Below are 19689 nucleotides of genomic sequence, written 5' to 3'. Positions count from 1 at the left end.
GTACCAAGGAGCCGACCGTCACGTGTGACCACGGCCCTTTCGGTGGCTCTGTGTCTCTCCACCAGGCCTCTGTGCTGAATGAGACTGACTTCCCTGAGTTCATTCACACAGGAGACCAGTGTGGAAGGAGGACGTGTCCATGACAAAACACAGGATACAGCATTCATTCCCCTATGGCTCCTCAGAAACTCCACGTGGGTTTTTAATAAAAACATCCAAACAAACCATGTTAACTAATTACACCTACAAAGACACTAGTCCCTAGCAAGGTCAGGTTCACAAGTACCAGGGTTAGAGCTTGAACCCATTTCCTCAGGGGACACAGCTCAACCTACAACACTCCCTTATCTCTTCAGACCATAGCACTGCCCGGGGCTGGCCCCAGGGTGGAAGGAGGTGTGCGAGAGTGTGCTGGGACCTGTGACCAAGGCACTGGAGCTCACCGACACATGGAGGTGAGGGACCCCTGAGGCCACCTCATCCAGCCCTCAGGTCACAAACAGGCAGAGGAGGCAAGGCCAGGTGGAAAAAATGGCACACCTCAGATACTGCACGATAGGGGGCGTGGAGGACTAGAACCCAAGTCTGTTGATGGGTGTGAGCTCTTGGCCCACTGTACTTCGCCCTCATTCTCCAGGTCTTGCCCTAGAAAAGCAGTGTTTGAAATGAAGAGGTTTAATTTCTTAGGAAGGAAAAGCGGTCTGGAAGCCAATGTGGACTGTCAGGTGTCAATACTAACAGGTGTACGGGAAATAACTCCTTCCCACTGAGGAGCAGGCAACTGGAGCAGTCCTTACAGAATCACTGGCCTCGGGCAGCTTTGAAGCCAGACCTTGAGCCTGAAAGGCAACTTCAAAGGCTCAGTCTCCTGACCTTCCACAGGCATCTCCTGACAGTGTCCTTCTACCCAAGGCCCTTGGTGATGATTTGTCCCTGGACACTCGATTCAGTTCAACAAGTGGAAAAAAACCGCGAGTGACTTTTGCTCTTCACGACAGCAGTTCTACCAGAGGATAAGCCCCTTATAGTGAAACAAGTTCACGGGGTCTTCCTCGCAGTGGGGAATGAACAGATCTTGGCAGGGAAGGAGCAAATGCTGGGCACTGCCCCCATTTTGAAGTTACAACAGATCAGGAGTGTGGGCTTAGAGTCGAGTGCCCCGGGCTCTCCTCCTTGAGTCAGACTACCCTTTTTTTGGGGGGTGGGGGTGAAAATATACACAGCAGAACATACACCATTTCAACAATTTCTACATGTGTAACTCAGTGATGTCAATTACATTCTTCAAGTTATGCAAACATCTCACCATCCTTCTCCTAATGGTTCCACCACCATTGACTTAGACTCACTGCCCCCTAAGCTTCTCATCTAACCATGTGAGTTGCTGTTCTCAATTTCTATCACATAGATAGCTCTTTAAAAGAGCACAATGCTCAAAGTAGACATACTTTACTTATTAAGACACAAACTAATTTTTGGTTTGAAAAAGATGTGAGGGGGCAGTTTTGGTTTAAGGTTTAAAGATTATCTCAGAGCAATGGTTTCAGGGGTTCATCCAGCCTCTATGACTCCAGAAAGTCTGGATTTCACTGAGAATTTGAAATTCTCTTCTGTGTGCTTCCCCATTTGGGTCAGGATACTTCTATAGGATCTTTGATCAAACATCAGTAATGACAGCAAGGCACCATCCAGTTCTTCTGGTCTCGTGGCAAAAGGGGCAGTTGTTCATGGAGGCAACTAGACACACAACATGCTGGATGATGGTCTTTGAAAATGGCTGTTATGAATTGATCCATGACGCCCGAAAAGGATACGTTGAAGGCTTAACCCCTGCACAAGTAAATGGGACCTTCTTTGAGGAAACAGGGTTTTTCTTTGTAGATACTATCAGTTAAATTGACAAAGTCACACCACAGTTGGGTAGGTCCTAGTTCTAATCCTTCTAAGTGGCATCTTATAAAAGAGAAGGAAAGACATGGAAACAGAGTCACACACCAGGGAAGACAGACACCATGTGACAAGAGACAGATGCATTTCTCATTGACTACTGGATTGCCAGCAGCCACCCAAAGCTAGAAGAGAACACAGAACAGCTCCTTTCTCAAAGCCCCCAGAAGGAATCAACATGGCTGCAGCCCTGAATTGGACTGCTGGCCGCCAGACTCTGAGACGATGAACTTCTGTTTGTACAAGCCACCCATCTGTGGCATTCTGGTATGGCAGTCCTATGAGACCAAGTCTCCCAGCGTCAACCTCCACCCTGCCACTTACCCGCTGGGTGATCGTGGGAGTGTCATTTAATCTTGGTTTTCAGGTCCCCTCTCTGTAAAACAAGGGTATTTTTATCTACCTTGTCGGGTCGTTGTATGACTCATGTGACATGAAAGATGTTAAACACCAAGCTAAGTCCCTGTCACAGGAAGTATTCTTGCTAAAGGTAGTTATGTCGATTACTGTGAAAGTCTGCATTGACAAGGCATTTCCTGGCTTTGTGGCTCAGTTATGTCCCAACCTGGACTCTGGAAGGCAGAAAGTATATCATTTTTAGCCCATTCTTATTAGTTCTTTGCTTACCAGGATTGGTAACCTGGCACTCTGTGAAGGCTCCAGACTTCTTTCCTGAGCTTTTCCTCAGAACCTGAAAGACCCATTTGTGTCTGCTCTTCTTTCAGCACTCAGAGTCTGCTGTGCCATCCAAGTTCACACTGCGTCTCTCATCTCTCGTTGGACGGCCTGTCCTGGCCCAAGAAGGCTGAGGCCACAAATAAAACAGCTCACAACACTAGAGGGGGCTGTAAGAACCTTTGATTTCCTGATTCGGAGGCAGGGCTGGCTCCAAGTCCTATTCTCCCACATCAACATAAAATGAAACCTACCACAGAAATTCCCCTTCCAAAAGAAAATGTTTCTTTTACAGAAAGCGGCAGGCATCTGAAGGAAGGGGTAAAGAACTTGGGCACTCCAGAGAAGACCTTTGAGTCTAGCACAAACTAGTAGACAGAAGGTGCTCAGTAGCTGCTATTGGATGGATGGATGGGTGGGTGGGTGGGTGGGTGGGTGGGTGGGTGGGTGGGTGGGTGGGTGGGTGGGTGGATGGATGGATGGATGGATGGATGGATGGATGGATGGATGGATGGATGGATGGATGGATGGATGGATGGATGGAAGGTTGGTTCCATGGATGGATGGATGACAGGATGGATGGGGATAGATGAGTGGGTGAGGGATGGATGGATGGGTGGATGGGTGGGTGGATGGATCGTTCCATGTATGGATAGATGGGTGGAAGGATGGATGATGGGATGCATGCAGATAGATGAGTGGGTGGGGCACGGATGGATGGATGGGTGCATGGATGGTCCCATGGATGGATGGAAAGATGGATGACGGTATGGATGCAGATAGATGAGTAGGTGAGGGATGGATGGATGGATGGGTGCATGGATGGTTCTGTGGTTGGATAGATGGGTGGAAGGATGGATGACGGGATGCATGCGGATAGATGAGTGGGTGAGGGACGGATGGATGGATGGGTGCATGGATGGTTCCGTGGATGGATAGATGAATAGATGGAAGATAGAACGGATGGGGATAGATGAGTAGGTGAGGGATGGACAAATAGATGGATGAGTGGGTGGATGGATGATTCCATGGATGGATAGATGGATGGACGGATGATAGGATGGATGGAGATAGATGAGTGGGTGGGGTACGGATGGATGGATAAATGGGGCAGACATAAAAGAAAAGAAGTTTGGACTAGTGTTTTAAGACTAGTCTTCACATAGCACGTGTGCTTCTTGCCAGTAACACTCCTCTGAAGCTGATCCTCAGGAACTAACCAGTGGCACGCACAAAGGAGCATGTCCAAGAATGCCCACCGTAGCGTCACACGTGGAAAAACTGGAAACCATCTGATCCTCAAAAAGAAGAGAATGCCTAAACACATTTGTGCATACCAACATGGAGCCAATTAAATCATGTTGAACACATGTGCAGCAATGGTCTTCAATCATGGATCACTTCCTTCAGTCAACAAACACTGGACACCCACCTGCTAAAGTGTTCTCACGGCACCCACCCAGAGTGGGTGACTCAGGCAATGGAAATGTAGGGAGAACCACGCTGTTATGGGCTATGGGAACACATAAGGGGATAGGGGTATGAGAGTGTGGGGTGCAGGGGGTGGTTGAGAAGGCTCCCTAGAAGAACCTAAATTGGAAGAAGAGGGCTAGGTAAAATTGTAGTAACAGCATGTATGAAGGCCTAGAGAAGGGGAGCGGGGCTTACAGGAAGAGGTGGCGGCAGTTGAGGGTGCTTGGAGTGTGGGGATGGGAGGCCGGGCTGGGGGAGTAGAGACTGAGAGGTTTGAGGGGGGTCAGGTCAGGCCTTCTAGGACACAGTAAGGGCTCTGGGATTGACTTTCAGGATAATGGGACCTGGGAAGTATTCCCAGCAGAGAAAGATACAACCAGAGTCACACCTGAGGACGCTCGCTCTGGGCTGCAGCAAGGGCACTGACTGAAAGGGAGCAGGACCAGCTGAAGTGGGGGCGGCAGTTCTGGGGACATATTATGTAACGTTTTCATTCACCAGTTTCTGCCATAAAGCACACAATGACCTTTACCCCACTGGGTTATTGTGAAGACTAAATGAGGTGATACAGAAAGTTACTTAGCACGCTCCTCACAGCTATTCTGTTGGGGGAAACCATCACAATAAAGCAGGCTACCAAATATTATTTTTAAACTGAGACATTTTGGACTAAATGAAAGATTGAGGGGTGCAGGGGGGAGACGAGGGGGCGAGATGGGGAAAGGAGACAGCACAGTGCAGAGTGAAAAAAGGGAGCTCTGGGCCAGACGGCCTGGGTGCAAAGCCCAGTGGGGCCACTTCCAGCTTCAGCTTTCGAGGTTTCCATTTTCTCACCATAAAATAAGACAGACCACAGGTCTTCCTCTTGGTTGTTGTGAGGAGAGAGAAGGAAGGGCTCAGGACTTGCCTGGCACTGAGTAGGCCCTTGGGCACTGGTGTAGCGAGGGGGGGTAGAGGGGGGCACTTGCCCTGGGCGTAAGTTTAAGGGGGCACCAGTGGCATAACTAGGGGGTGTGGGAGGTGCAGACCACACTGGGTCAGAGGCGGTGACACCACACGGTCCAGTGATATGTCCAAGACCAAGCTCTGTAGGACTCGAGCTGCTCCAGAAAGCTCCTGCCCGCTTCAGCCATGTCTCGGGGCTGCTCTCTGCTGCCGCGGCTCTCGGTGTCGGCTGGGAGGATTCAGCGGCCCCGGAGGCACTGCTCGAGCCACTGGGGGCCAGGCGCCCCCGGAGCCTGCCTGTCAGCCCACCAGCCGCCCGGGACGCAGGTGTGGCAGGAAATCGCATGTGGGTCTCAGGTGTGCTCGGCTTTTCCTTTTTATTGCCTTTATCAATGTCTACTTATCTTGAAATCTGGACAGGGTGGGGGCGGGGACGCAACTTAGAAATTGTCCCTGGGTGCTCATTACTCTCGCTCCACCCCTGCCCTTGGGAGCAGGCTCAGGCCCCATCTAGATAAATGAACAGCAGGGGACCCAACAGTGGTGTCCTCGCTGGGTGGGGGTTAGGAGTGGTCTGGGCTTTTGTTTGTGTATGGGGATTTTGGTTTGTTTCCACTTTTTAATTTTTTTTTGTCCCTTAAAAGGAATATAATACCTTTTATGAAGAAAAATAAGTGAATGACCCTCTTCTTTGTTAACCCCAGCCTTCTTGGCCTCCCTCCACCATTACCTGGCCGCCGGGCCTCTGACCAGATGGCCGCCAGCTATGGCAGAAGCGGGCCTCCTCGGCCCAGCTGACTGGTCCCTCTGCTTGCCCAAACCCAGGCCTCATCAGTGAAGCACAGAAGTGCTGACGGACACTTTGCAAGGAGCAGATGTTCGGAGCTGCTTGATGAGCGGGAGGAATCTGCAGCCAGTGCCGTTGCTAGGTTACTAGGCGACAGGCGAGGGTCAGTGGGCAGTGACAGTAGAGCTTGGCGCTCTTGGCCCCTTGAGGCTGCACTGTCCTGCTGGGTGCTGGGTGGGGACTGGCTCTCAAAGGACACCTCCTGCTCCCTCACCCAAGCCAGGAAAGACAGGACCATGGGCAGTAACTTCTAGCAGCCATTCTGCATGAATTCACATCAAAAACCAACAACCCCCATCCAAACCTACACGTTATGAAATTTAATGAAAGGGACGTTCAGGGAGTGGGGGTGCACGTCCCTGTGGAGCCCAGGAGGCCGGGGCAACCTCTCCTCAGGGGCCCTGCTCTGGGATCCAGACTCCTGAATGCAGGGGGCTGAATGCAGAGGGCACCACTTAGGTCTAGGAGGCAGCATTCAAGCACAATGGCCCCAGCTTCGTCCAGGTGGTCTGCCCCAGGAAGGCGGGGGCTATCAGTGCTGCGGGCTCCCTACCACATCTCCACATGTTCTGTGGGCTCTTCTGGAACAAGGTGGGGCGGGGATGGGGGTCCATTCTGACCTCCTTCTTGCCCTCCATGATATCTACGCTAGCCCTGTGCTGGCACGCGGTGTGTGTGGATGGTCTGTTTACCCACCTGGGTCCCCACCCCCATCAGACAGGAGTTTCTCCAAGGCAGGGGTCAGTTTAATCTATCTGTGGGTCCCCAGCACCTAGAACGGTGCCTGGCCAACAGCAGATGTTCATAAAGGAGTATCTGTTGAATGAATCAAGCAATCAAAGAACCAATGCATGCCACAAAACCTTAGGCAAAAATTCCTTCTCTGAGATTTTTTTTTTTTTAAAGGGACTAGTAATGATGATCTGTGATGCTGGTAAAGAATACAGAACATACTGTAGACTGCCAGAAGAACTAATGAATCACTCTTAGAGGAAATAAAACCAGAATGCTCCTTCGAAGCGAGGATGACGAGGCTTTGGCACACTTACTTCGGACACATCACCAGGAAAGACCAATTGCTGGAAAAGGCCATCGTGTTTGGTTAGGCAGAGGGTCAGTGAAAACCAGGGAAGCCCTCAGTGAAAGGGACTGACACAACAGCCATAACAATGGGCTCAAACACACCAGCCACCGTGAAGACGGCACAGGACCTGGCCACGTTTCCTTCTGTTGTACAGAAGGTCACGATGAGTTGGAACTAACTGGGTGGCAACTAACAACAACAATGACTCCACGGATGTGTGAGAGTCAGGTGAAAAATGCGTGTGAAGAGTCAGGGTGCTCCAGTGAGCCCCGAAGGGAGGGAGGAGGATTCTCTGTGTGCCGAGAGTGTCTGCCATGAGTTGTCCCACGTCTGCCCTCCTCTCCTAGATGGGCTTCCGCGTGTTCCCACGAGCCCTACTGTGTCACAGCTCAGAACTCCAGCTCACAGGTGCAGCTTGCTCAGCAATTAGGTGGAGAGCAAGTGCTGAAAATATCACCTCCATAATGCGGCTGAAACCTCACTGGTGCTCACTGGATGCCTGGAAAGACGGCACAGCCAAACCAGCGAGGAGTCTGGGAAGGTACAAGAGCTAATGCAGGCTGGAGGAGGAGGAGGAAGAAGCGTAGCTGTTATGGGGCCATGAGAGGAGTGGGGCACACAGGTTAGCTCCTTCCTCACTGTGACCATGTATCTATGGGAGCTGTAAGGCAGTCCTCGAGATGGACAGTCGGGTGCACTCTCGTCCTCGCAACAGGCAGGACAGGCCCAGCCCTGCTCCCTCCTTCCCTCCTGGAGGTTCAGCCCCCCAGTTCCCAGGACCCTCCATGCAGCTGAGACAGGAGGCCTCTGGGGAGCTGTCTGTCTGGGTCCTGCCTGTCATACACCCCAGCTCTGCCCATGGGTCCTCCGCAGAAGTACACAGTGCTGAAGCCACCCCCAGAGCCCCGGCTTCCTCCTCTCTAACCTGCGACCCAGACGACAATTTCTTGGACCCCCACCGCCTACCTGGGCTGGCTCCAGGGCCCCCCAGGTGGGTTCCCCGTGCTCCACTCCTGTCTGACAGCCAGGTGAAGACATCTCCGCTGCACTCATGGGGCTTTTCATTCAAGCCTTTACCAAAGGAGATGGGAACCTTCAGCACCTCATTTTATAAATGAGAAAGCTGAGGCTCAGAGAACTTTCCTGAAGTAAAGCCCCACTGGGAGGAAGGGGCAGAACTAGGATGGAAACCCAGTGGGCTGAGCTCCAAGGTCAAGTTCATCTACACCACGATGGGGGTGCAATTACCAGATGGTAACCCTGTGTCTGCCAAGATCTTATAAAACATTGACAGCATCTGGGAATCTGTGCTGGGGGAATGACCCCAAAACACAGGAAGAGCCATGTGTACGAACCACCGCATGTACCTTGTGTTAACAGCAAACCTCTGAAACATCCTAAACATTTAACAGTAGAACGATTACCGATCCATCTGTGTCCACCTGATGACACACAGTGCAGCCAGGAGTATACGTCTGAGACGCGGTCATAAACGGAAATGTCTGTGTTTTGTCCTTGGAGACAAAGACCCCAATGACACACACGGTATGATCATCTCTGAGAACAAAATTAAAACTTGGAGGCAGGAAACCAACTGAGAAGTGCACAACAATGAAATGGAGGGTGTTTTGGAGGGTGGAAAATGGTCATTTCTCTGCCCACCTTTTCTGTCTTTCCTAGCTTTCTACTGAGAATACAGGACTCTCACGGTGAGACAGGGACCTGCGTTTGAACCTGGTCAGTCATTTCCCAGCTGAGCCTGAATCTCCACGTCTGCAGAGGGAAGGGAAGAAGCTTGCAGGGCCGGGGGCAGGATAAGAGGAACAGTGTGAAGTCCTCACACCTTGACTGGCAGGTGATACGCACTCGAAAAACAGGCCTCGGCGGTGCCATGGGGGCTGAGACCCACAGAGGTGAGCGGTCCTGTCTGGGCCCCAGCCAGGACAACGTTGAGGACACTGTCCACACCCTCGGGGCGAGGACTCCCGGCAGGAATGTCTCACCATCTCAGCGTCGCCTTTAGGAATTATCTACAGGAGATCAAGTTGACAAGGGCAACTTGAAAGGCTGGAGGGGAAGCTGAGGCACAGAGAGTTTGATAATGGAGGTGGAATAATGTGGAAGAGGATAGCAAGGATGGTAGCGCACCCTGAAGAATGTCCCCCATGTCACTGAATTGTCTGTGTAGAAGTTGCTGAAATGGTGTATCTTTGGCTGTGTATACTTTCACCAAAAAACAAAAGGCATGCACTTTTCCTAGGATAAAAAGATTAATACTTGCATTGTTTGCAAACATACTGGTGTTCATGGGAAATGCGTTTACAACAGCTGACCCAAATGTCATCCCTTGCCAAACAGAAAAATAACATGCTTGTGCAGAAACTCTCATGGCTGCAGCAAAGGACCGCCCTCTCCCAGAGTCCTCCGGGGTGGTCTTTGAGGGAAACCAGACCGCCACAAGCTCCCTCCAACAACGGTGGCAGCGATGCTCGTTCCTTGGAGACTTTATTTCTTTTGACTGACACACTATGTTAGTGCAACTTTTGTCTCGTTTCTATTAATCCCTTTTTTTTTTTTTTTTTTTTAGGAAAAGCAACTTACTTTAGGTTCAGATGGGCTTTCTGTTCAAACCTTAGTAATATTACAGAAACAGAACAAACTTCCAATCACTTTATAGTTTATATAGTTCAGTTCTCACCCTCCAGTGCTCTACAGAGCCCTTCACACGTGGTAAGCACGTCCCGTTCATTATTTATGCTGTTTGAGCCACCCAGCGGCTCGTACTGTGTCATACCCATGAGCCACCATCTTAGTGAGGCAGGTAACCGGCCCCGATCTGGGAAGTCAAGCCAGGTCTGGAAAGCATTTCCTCGCGCTGCTCCTCAAGCCAGAGCCAGACTAGAGGCACGGGGACTCGCTACAGTTAGAAGACAAAGAGCTGGCGTCCAAATTGCCAGTCTTTCTCCACCATGCAAATGGGTCCCCAGAACAACCTTCTCAAACTCTCCAAGGACGAAGACAGCAAAAGGTGGCGACTGCTGGGCCACCTTTGACTCCCTGGCGGGGGTAACGCTCTAGGACTGACGTGCGCCAGGTGCACAGGCCCTCATCCCCACCCCTGCTGACCATCCCCCAGGTGCTGGGAGACACACTGCTCGGGGTGCTCCGGGGGCTTTCTTCTGTCGGTGGCCTGCCCTGGGGCACTGCTTGGGCCAGTCCTGAGGCAGGGAGAGCAGTGGGTGCCAGGAGGCATGCGCCGGGGAGGATCCTGTGCAGCCTAGGACACCAAGGCCCCGGCACGTGTGGCTCTTAGAATGGAGCTGATCTTTGAGGAATAACAAAATGTCTGCATAAAATACTCTGTAGCTTTTAAAGATGAGTGATTATCCCAAATCTGCGCTCTGCCAGCCGTTAGGGATTTCTGTTTGCCGAACACCTCTGCAAATGTCATTCCTCCAGATTCTAACCGTTGCAGCAATGCGGAGAGGCGACCAAGGAAGACACCCACCCTTCCTATGATGGGGAAACTGAGGCTCAGAGCCACGTTACTTGTCCTGGGAGACCCACCAGCACGCAGCAGAACCACAAATTAAGCCCAGGTGCACCTGATTCCTCGCCTGTACTCCAGTGCACCAGTGCATTGTGGGAAGGCCCTCCTCGTCTTCAGACGAGAACGCTCTTATAGCTGAAGTTCCTTCTCTCCCCGCCCCCTCCTCTGCCCCCTCAGGGGCATCAGTGAAACAAGGTCAACGGCGTCATTGAATGTCACCTCACTCCTTGCATGGGGGCTATATGAGTGTAGCATATATCCAGCCCCCCCCCCCATGTCATCATCCCTTGCACTGGGCCCATGTGAGTGTGGCATGTACTCAGCCCCCATGTCATTATGCCTTGCACTGGGCCCATGTTAGTGTCACAGTGTGCCCAGCCCCACATGTCACCTCATGCCTTGCACTGTGCCCATGTGAATGTCACAGTATACCCAGCCCCCCATGTCATCACATCTTGCACTGGACCCGTGTGAGTGTCACAGTGTACTCAGCCCCACCCATGTCATCACGCCTTCTGCTGGGCCCGTGTGAGTGTCACAGTGTTCCCAGCTCCCCCATGTCACCTCACACCTTGCACTGGGCCCATGTGAATGTCACAGTGTACCCAGCCCCCCATGTCATTACATCTTACACAGGGCCCATGTGAGTGTCACAGTGTACCCAGCTCCCCCATGTCATCACGCCTTGGGCTGGGCCCGTGTGAATGCCACAGGGTTCCCAGCTCCCCCATGTCACCTCACGCCTTGCACTGTGCCCATGTGAATGTCACAGTATACCCAGCCCCCCATGTCATCACATCTTGCACTGGACCCGTGTGAGTGTCACAGTGTACTCAGCCCCACCCATGTCATCACGCCTTCTGCTGGGTCCGTGTAAGTGTCACAGTGTTCCCAGCTCCCCCATGTCACCTCACACCTTGCACTGGGCCCATGTGAATGTCACAGTGTACCCAGCCCCCCATGTCATTACATCTTACACAGGGCCCATGTGAGTGTCACAGTGTACCCAGCTCCCCCATGTCATCATGCCTTGCATGGGGCCCGTGTAAGTACGCAGTATACCCAGCCCTCACTGGACCATGTTCCCTGTGGGGAAGGGAAGCTAGGTAGGGAGTGGGACGGGGCGAGGCCACGGGCGTGCTTTGGAGGGGAGGATGGTGCAGGGAGGCAGGATGGCACTGGGCACGTACCAGGCATCATCTGACCCTCACAGTAACTCCACACAGCAGGTATTATCATCCCACTCCATGAATCAGGACACTCAGGCTCAGACAGACTGAGGACTAGCCTAAGATCACACAGCCAGTCCGTGATCAAGCTCAGATTTGAGCCCAGGGCTGCCTGATCCCAAAAGTGCACAGGACAGATGACAGTGCCCAGTAACTCTCTGAAGCAGAAGAAAGACAGGGAAGTGGTTTGCAGTAAGGAGCAGAGCCTAGGGCCAGTCTCAATCCCATGGGCTGGAAGGTCCCGGGTCTGACCCCCTCAGCTGTCCAAATCTGGTGCCCAGGTGATCATGAGATACGACATTTCAATCTAAAAAGTGTCTCGGCTCCAGAGGTCTGAACAGGGAAGCCCTTTGCAGAAACGGTACCCCCTCACTCAGGATGGATCAGCCACAAGAAGGGAGTCCACAGAAGGAGCTGCCTGACCCACTCGTGTCTGCCATGGCTGTACGGCCCCCCAGCCCCTGGCAGCCTTCACTGAGGAAGGAATCAGGGCACCAAGAAGAGGTGGGGGTGATGGGGTGGAAGGAGATGTGTTTTTCTGTTCAAGATGCTGGTATGAAATTCATGGGTCTCCAGCGTGCAAACGGGAGGATCCTGGGTAAAAACCAGATGCTAATATTCGATGATTTCTTGGTTAAAGAAGACAAAGAAGAGACGTATGTTAATAGCCGACGGTCGGCACTTGACCCAAAATAAATTACATGATGAAATCATTTCCCGAGAATTAGTGAGCCAGTCTCCTTCAGCAAAACTCTTGTGCTTAGCTTGTTTCTCAGCAAAATATTTTTTAATGCTATTTAGAAGGGCACTGTCTAGGGTAAAAGTTTCTAGGAGCAACGGGAAGCAAACGTTCACATAAATGGTGCTGAGGTTAAATGGACTGGCTGGTGTCTCGTTCTGTTGTACATGGGGTCATCATGAGTCAGAGCCGACTCGACGGCGGCTAATAACAACACGAATTGTAAATAGCAGTGGCCTCTTGGGGGCTGTGCATAAACCTTAGTTACAATGTTTACAGGATATATGTTGTCCACACTGACCAGAGAATGAGGGTGAAGAAGAAGGCGGCCACACACTTGTCCTCTCACGCCACCCAAAACAACTCTAAGACCCATGAATACCTGCAGAACGCACACCTATCTGGACTGCAGCCACTGCTGTCGGGAAGTTGGCCGACCACAGCCACTAGAACTCAAGGCCGCTCTCGGTGTCCATCAGCAGCTCACGAGTGTGTGCGGCACTGACAGGCAACAGGACAAACCTGCAAGTGCGCTGCCAGGTGGAACAACACCCAGCTGACCCTGGTACTACTGCAAAGACGCCAACGCAGCCCACCGCCTCTGCTTTCCCACCGCCCCCACGAGGCTCCGAAGCGCACGCCCATATCCACGGACCCCATCCCGCACAGCTGAGAGTGCGTGGGCCTGTGAGTCCTGTGCACACGCGGTACTCACCCCACTGCAGAGGGGCCAGCTGCACGTGCTCCAGGACGAGCTGGTTCAGGAGTCCTTCCACGCTCGCCTCTCCTTGGCGCTTCAGAGATGGGTACACCTCAGTCAAGGAAAACCCGCTCCTGCTGGGCCCTGTTGGGGAATGAACTCTGTCCCCCCAAATATGTGCTGATATCCCACCCCCTGTACCTGCAAATAGGACCCTGTTGGACATAGGGGTTTCCTCTGTTATGTTAATGAGGTCATATGAGCATTGGGTGGGGCCCTAAACCCAATCGTTTCTGAGTTATAAAAGAGCAGATCAAACACAGAGACCCACACAGGGGAGGGCAGACGCCAAGGATTTTCAAGGAACTCTTTTTTTTTTTTTTTGGGACTACCAACAAGGAAAGCCCTCCCCCTAGAGCCATGCCCTGAACTTCGACTTGTAGCCTCCTGAACTGTGAGAGAATAAATTCCTATTCTTTAAAGCCCCTCACTTGTGGTAGTTTTTTTTTTACGGCAGCTCCAGAAAACCAAGCCGCCTCCAGACAGAAGCGACACTCCAGACAGAAGACCCGGTGGGAACCTCCTCCCACCAATCTGCGTCTTCCCTCTTCTCAGGTGATGTGGAAGCCTCAGTGAGGATGCAGGCCTCCAGAGCCTCTCCCCGGCCCCCAAATCCATGATGGAAAGAGGGGAATCCACAAGGGTGATCCTAATCCAGCAGCGATTTTCACTGGGGAAAATAAAGAAAACAGGAAGTTGCTCTTCCTTAATACCACATGCCAACTGTGATCCTGTTAAACACAGCCGCTGCGCGTCTCGGCGTTGTGGGCGCGTGCTGGCTTTGTGTCTGTGGTACTACACATCCCGATGTCATTACATGGTGTTAGGAATGGGACTCACTGAAGCCAGTTCCTAATGGAGGAAGTCACAAAGTCTCTCAGCAATGCCCGCGGATGGAGAATTAGGTTTAGAAAGGCGGAAACCAAGTCTCCTGGGTGGGCGCTGACCCGGAAGAGCCACTGAAGCTTGGGGAGGGCCTGTGGGCCTGTTGCCCTGTTCCTGAGTAAATTAGACAGTATTTACGTTGCAACGGAAGGGGAGAATTTGGCATCTGATGTTCTCCAGTGGTTGGGGAAGGGGGAAAACGGGGCCACCTTTCTTCCTTCCACAAGTCAGCTGCACCAGCAAACAGAGGTGGTATTGGAAATGGGACAGCGAGGTGGGTGGTGGTCAGCTCTGAGGTTGGACGGGGTCCCACAGGACCTCGAATGTGAGAGGCTAGTGGTCTGGTGAAGAAGACGGTGTGTCCACTGAAACCACACTGGCCAAGTCTGAGGACAGAGGGGTCAAACAGAGCAGAGGCTGGGTGCATGGGGAGGGACCGGGGGGATCGAAGGCCAGGTCCTGGGTCCCTTCTGCCAAAGGGATGTGTGTGTCTGGGGCTCCCTGTAAACATTGTTGGTGGGGGGCTGCCTTAGGGGCAGTGAGCAGGGCCAGACACATCACCATAAAAACAGAACACGCAGGGACAAAAGGCTGCTGAGAGAGCCCGCAGGCCACACCGCGCTGGGCCCCTGCTGGAGGGCAACCAGTGCGGAGACATCCCAGCCCCCAGGGCACCAAGGAGCCCTGCCTTCCCAGCCTCCCACCCCCAGCCCTACTTCTGGCTGTTTTGGACACCTTTCCATTCTTCCAAAACTCAGTGGCGGTCCCAGGACACCCGACTTCCCATACTCCATGCCATAAGCCCCACCGCATCCAGGAAGCCTCCCGGACTCCTCACCTCGGCCCAAAGACCCTCAGCACCCCCTAGGCAGCCCCTAATCGACTGGGTGTGATTGCCTTCTCATGAGGTGGGTGCCCCCACTGGCCTGGGAGCTGGGCGGCTACAGCCCTCTTCCTTGGGGCCTAGAACAGTGCCTGGTCCATGGTGGTTGTTCAGTAAATACCTGTTTGATGAATAAGTGAATGCAGAATGAGCACAGTGTCCTGGGGAAGTAGCACAGGCCCCCTGCCTCGCTCGGCTCCACAGCCCACGGCCCCTCAACACACAGCCTGAGGCTGCAGGCCGGGTAACTCTACAGCCTGACACCTCAAGTCCGGCCAGGGGTCTCTGCTCAGGGCACTTCTGCCTCCGGTCGTCACTCCTGCTGTCTGCTTCGCTCCACTCCAACCTCAACACCAAGCTCAACACTTGTCCTCCCAGGGAGAGATTACCCAATAAGCAAGGTATGCACGGGCTTCCTTGTGCTTACTTACTAACCAGCAGTGCACACTTTCACCTGTTTTTCACATCTTTGATGTGAAATTGTGCACTACAGATTAGTAAGCAAACACAGTTTACCCCAGGCATACCCTGCTTACTGGTTAATCCACCCCTATGTCCCCCATAAGTCCCTTGGCCAAGAATCTGAGAGCTGGACCGCTGTCCCTAAAAGTCTAGGGTCACACAGGTGAGCCGCCGCCTGAGGAAACCCCATCAGCCTCCTCTCTGCTCACAGGAGTTCCGGACACTCTGCCTAGCTCTGAGTCCTGACACCACCACTGATGAGCTTTGGTCCATTTACTTAAACTCTCTGGGTCTCAGTTTCATGATCTGTGAAATGGGCAAAATAACCAACTTCATGAAGCTGTCATGAGGAGTAAATGGAACAGTGCTCCTGTCCCGTGGCAGGCATTAAATAAATGTCCCCTACAATTGCTATTCTCTCCATTCCGTATTCTCTGCTACCCCCACCCCACTCTCTTAGGAGACAGAAATCTCTCTCCTCACCTCAGGAATTCGCCATTGTTTCTGTTGCCTCAGATTCCCTGAGGGATCTTACTCCACCACAAGCAATTTATCAAAGTGTTTCTTCCAAAGGCACTTTTCTCCCTAAGAAGAATTCTGGAGAACTCAATATTCTCCATCTCATTAGACACAGGCCACGTCTGTTGAAATGACATTATTACTGCTCCATACTTTGTGAAGCACTTCTAATTATCCTACTGGATCCTGCAAAAGTCCCGGGAGATGAGAGTCATTCATTCAGTCACTTATTCATTCATTCATTCAACAAATAGCTCTTGAGCACATGTTTAGGGTGGGGCTGTGAGACATGGCTGCGGATGGTGAGCTCAGACTGTGACCCTGGCCCCAAGGAGCTCACAGGCCTGTGGGGAGACAGACCTGCACAGAAACGTGACCTGATGAAGGGAGGCTGCAATTAAGAAGGGTAGGGGCTGCAGAGGCCCTGAGGGAGCAGTAGCCACTGCAGAAGGTTGAAAAGCTTGCCGGTGGAGGGGATATCTGCACTGAGTCCCCTGGGAGAGTCCATGGAAGACGGAGTGCATCCCTGGCTGGTGCAAACATTTAACATGCTCGGCTGCTAACTAAAAGGTTGGTGGTTGGAGTCCACCCAGAGGAGCCTTGGAAGAAAGGCCTGGTTATCTACTTCTGAAAAATCAGCCACTGAAAGCCATTACAGAGCACAGTTCCACTCTGACACATGGCGTGCCATGAGCTGGAATCAACTTGATGACACTTGTTTTCTTGGGGGAGGGAGTGAGGGGTGCATGAAGCATTCCAGCAGAGGCGCACACGGAGACATTCGAGGAAGTGGCGAGAGAGCAGAGGTGGAGGAGGAAACCGAGGCTCAGAGAGGCCTGCAGGTGTCAGAACGCGGAGCTGCGCTGCATCTACGCCAGGTGCCTCCCCCCCTCCTGCCTGCTCTCCCACCTGCCACTGTGCCCCATCCTTCTGACGCTGCAGTCTTGGGCACCTTCCCCCATAAAAGGTGCTGCTGCCATCAGGGCGGAGTGTTTCATTAAGGGCTCCATCTCCCTCCTCTCGTCAGGCTCCATTTCCTGAGGGGCGCTAACACCCCTTACCTGGCGGGGAGCCTGTGTAGGGTGCCAGAGCGGTCAGAGGCAGGGGCAGCAGGAAGTGACAGGGGCCAGTCAGCTTCACTCTTCAGCAACAGGGTGGAGGCCTCTCACAGTGACTTGTGCTGACAGACAGTAAGGGCGCATGCTCGGGGAGACAGTCGTCCTCAGCTCCACTGTCTGGGAAAAAGCAAACCCTACTTTCCCACATGAGGACCTGCGCCAGTGATGTGTGTCACAGAGGGCTTTGGGCGTCAGCAGTGAGGAACCTCGGTGAGGAACCTCAGAGAGTACCCACCGCCCCTGGCCCTGGGCTGTCAGCCAGGACAGGACTGGCATCTGTGAAGTGCCGCTGGGCTTTTGGGGGACAGACAAAAAACCCCAACCCACCCTTACTCTGCAGATCTGCACACATGTGGGCATGTACACGGCTCCAGCAGGCCAGAGATGGCGTTCCTCAGCCCAGCTTCCTTCCCTGATTCTCTCTGGAATTCATGTCCACTGTGGCAAACTCCTCTCTCTAACCACACAAAATCACGCCTGGCTCTGGAGGTGGGGACACAGAGGCAGCCCCACTGTGCCTGTGGAGCCACCAGGATGAGGGAGCTGGGAAAGGGTGAGCCAGGAGAGAGAGGGGGCCTGTGAGCAAGTGATCTCCAAGTGGCCAGGGACTGGGGCTCTGGAAATCACTCCAACAGTGTATTTCTGTATTAATTTGCTTTCAGATGTGAGCCATGAGATTATACAGCTGAGCTAATACAGCTAATTACCTCCCCCTCCCTTTCGGCCCCATAACCACCCAAACAGCCTCGACTCATGAGCGGCAAAGCGGTTGACCAGTCAGCAAGGCAGCTGCTTGACTGGCCAGTATCACATGATAGAAGCGACTGGGGCTGCTACGTCTTCAATGCACAGACCCTGGCATTTGGGGCAAGAGGTCGATGAATAATGATGACCATGACGGTAATTCCTATCATTATTGCTATTACAGATAACACTTCCAAAGTGCTTACCACAGGGAGACCCTGTCTTACTTGTTTAACATGCATTTCTCAGTTTAATACTTACTATTTTAGAGCCCTGGAGCAAAGGGCTAAGCACTTGGCTACTAACTGAAAGGTTGGCAGTTTGAATCCACCTACCAGCTCCGCGGGAGAAAGACCTGCTGATCCGCTCCTGTAAAAATTACAGCCTAGGAAACTCTATGGGGGAGTTCAACTCTGTCAAACAGGGTTGCTGGGAGTTGAAATTGACTCGATGGCACACAACAACATTTTCAAATTAAGTCTTCAGAACACAGTAGGTATGAGACTTTCTTCCCATTGCTGTGAGGGTGACTCAGACTCATAGGAACCTTACAGGACAGAGAACTGCCCCACAGGCCTTCCAAGGAGCAGCTGGTGGCTTCAAACTGCTGACCTTTTGGTTAGCAGCTGAGCTCTTAACCACTGCATCACCAGGGCTTCGAGGTACGAGATAGATGCTGCTATTTCCATTACAAAGATTTAAAATAGAACAAAACTCAGGCCCAGGGAGAGGACAAGAAAGCCCACCCATCTAGGGAGTCACAGAGTCGAAGGCTGAGCCCAGGCGGTCTACGTGGAGCCCAGACTCTGAGCCCTCTCAGGCACACCACCAAAGTCATCAGATGGGTTCCTTGCAGGGAAGGGCAGAAGGCCCTGGCCTTCCCCACAGGCAGGATCCTGCAGCACTTGCCAGGGGCCCAGAGGCAGTCACGCTGGGTTCCAGGCTCCCACTTCCGCCCGAGCAGGAAGCCCCTGGGACTGGTCGGTGGTGCTGAAGACACTGCCTCCTTTGTTGGCCTGTATCCAGCCACCCTGGAACGATGCAGCAATTATGTTTCCAAACAGCCTGTGGGTCCTTGTCCCCCCTGGTTCTGCTCCAGCCTCTTAGGGGGGCACAGGCAATGAAATAGCCAGCAGGAGGTGGTAAAATCGCTCTTGGTGCAAATCTCCCGGACCACATGCACTGTTTAATGACAGACAGCCCTGGGCCCCCGAACCCTAAGAACTCAAGTTCCCTGCTATGTGTACCCAGCTCAGTTTTCCTTGGAGCATCCCACAGCAGAGTTCCTCCTCGCTTCCACAGTGCCTGCTGGCTGGCCACTCTCCACCTCACACAGATGGCCAGGTGACCTGGAGTCCACTCCAACCCCACCCATTCCCGTTGGTAACTAGCGCTCGGAGCTGAGCCCTGAGACTCTGGCTTGGGGGTGGCTCTTGCTCAAATGAAACTTCCTCTCTGCCCCCTGCTCACAGCAGTAGGGCCAGCATCTGGCACCCCACTCCCCTAGCTGCGTAGCAGTTTGTGCTTCCCGTAGGAACACGGTGCTTCACAGAACAAAGAATGCAGACCAGCAACAAGAGTTCAGAGGACAGCTGCGGCTCCAAGCGCGGGGGTATCGAAGGCATCCCTGGTCACCCACTCTGGCCCTGCACACGGGGGTGCCCACAAATACCAGTCAGAAAAGCATGATGTCCATTCAACCACTCTTACTGTGCACCTGTTGTCATTGTTAGGTACCTTCGAGTCGGTTCAGGGTCATAATGACCCTATACACAACAGAACACAAACAGCCCAGTCCTGTGCCATCTTCACGATTGCTGTTACGCTCA

General features: G+C 52.7%; 1 protein-coding gene across 4 annotated transcripts in view; it reads right to left on the bottom strand.

The window, feature by feature from the left end:
• The window catches only part of TRAPPC9 (trafficking protein particle complex subunit 9), a 652210-nt gene that overhangs the window by 106116 nt on the left and 526405 nt on the right, over nucleotides 1–19689 (bottom strand). For all 4 annotated transcript variants that reach the window (XM_049853997.1, XM_049853999.1, XM_049853998.1 and 1 more), the window contains one exon: nucleotides 13205–13296. In XM_049853997.1, the coding sequence (XP_049709954.1) occupies nucleotides 13205–13296 (92 nt within the window). The remainder of the gene's footprint in view (nucleotides 1–13204; nucleotides 13297–19689) is intronic.

Source organism: Elephas maximus, chromosome 15 (assembly GCF_024166365.1).
Source record: "Elephas maximus indicus isolate mEleMax1 chromosome 15, mEleMax1 primary haplotype, whole genome shotgun sequence".
NCBI classification, from domain to species: domain Eukaryota; kingdom Metazoa; phylum Chordata; class Mammalia; order Proboscidea; family Elephantidae; genus Elephas; species Elephas maximus.
Note: the sequence above shows the minus strand (reverse complement) of the source record. Positions and strands in the feature narration are given on the sequence as shown.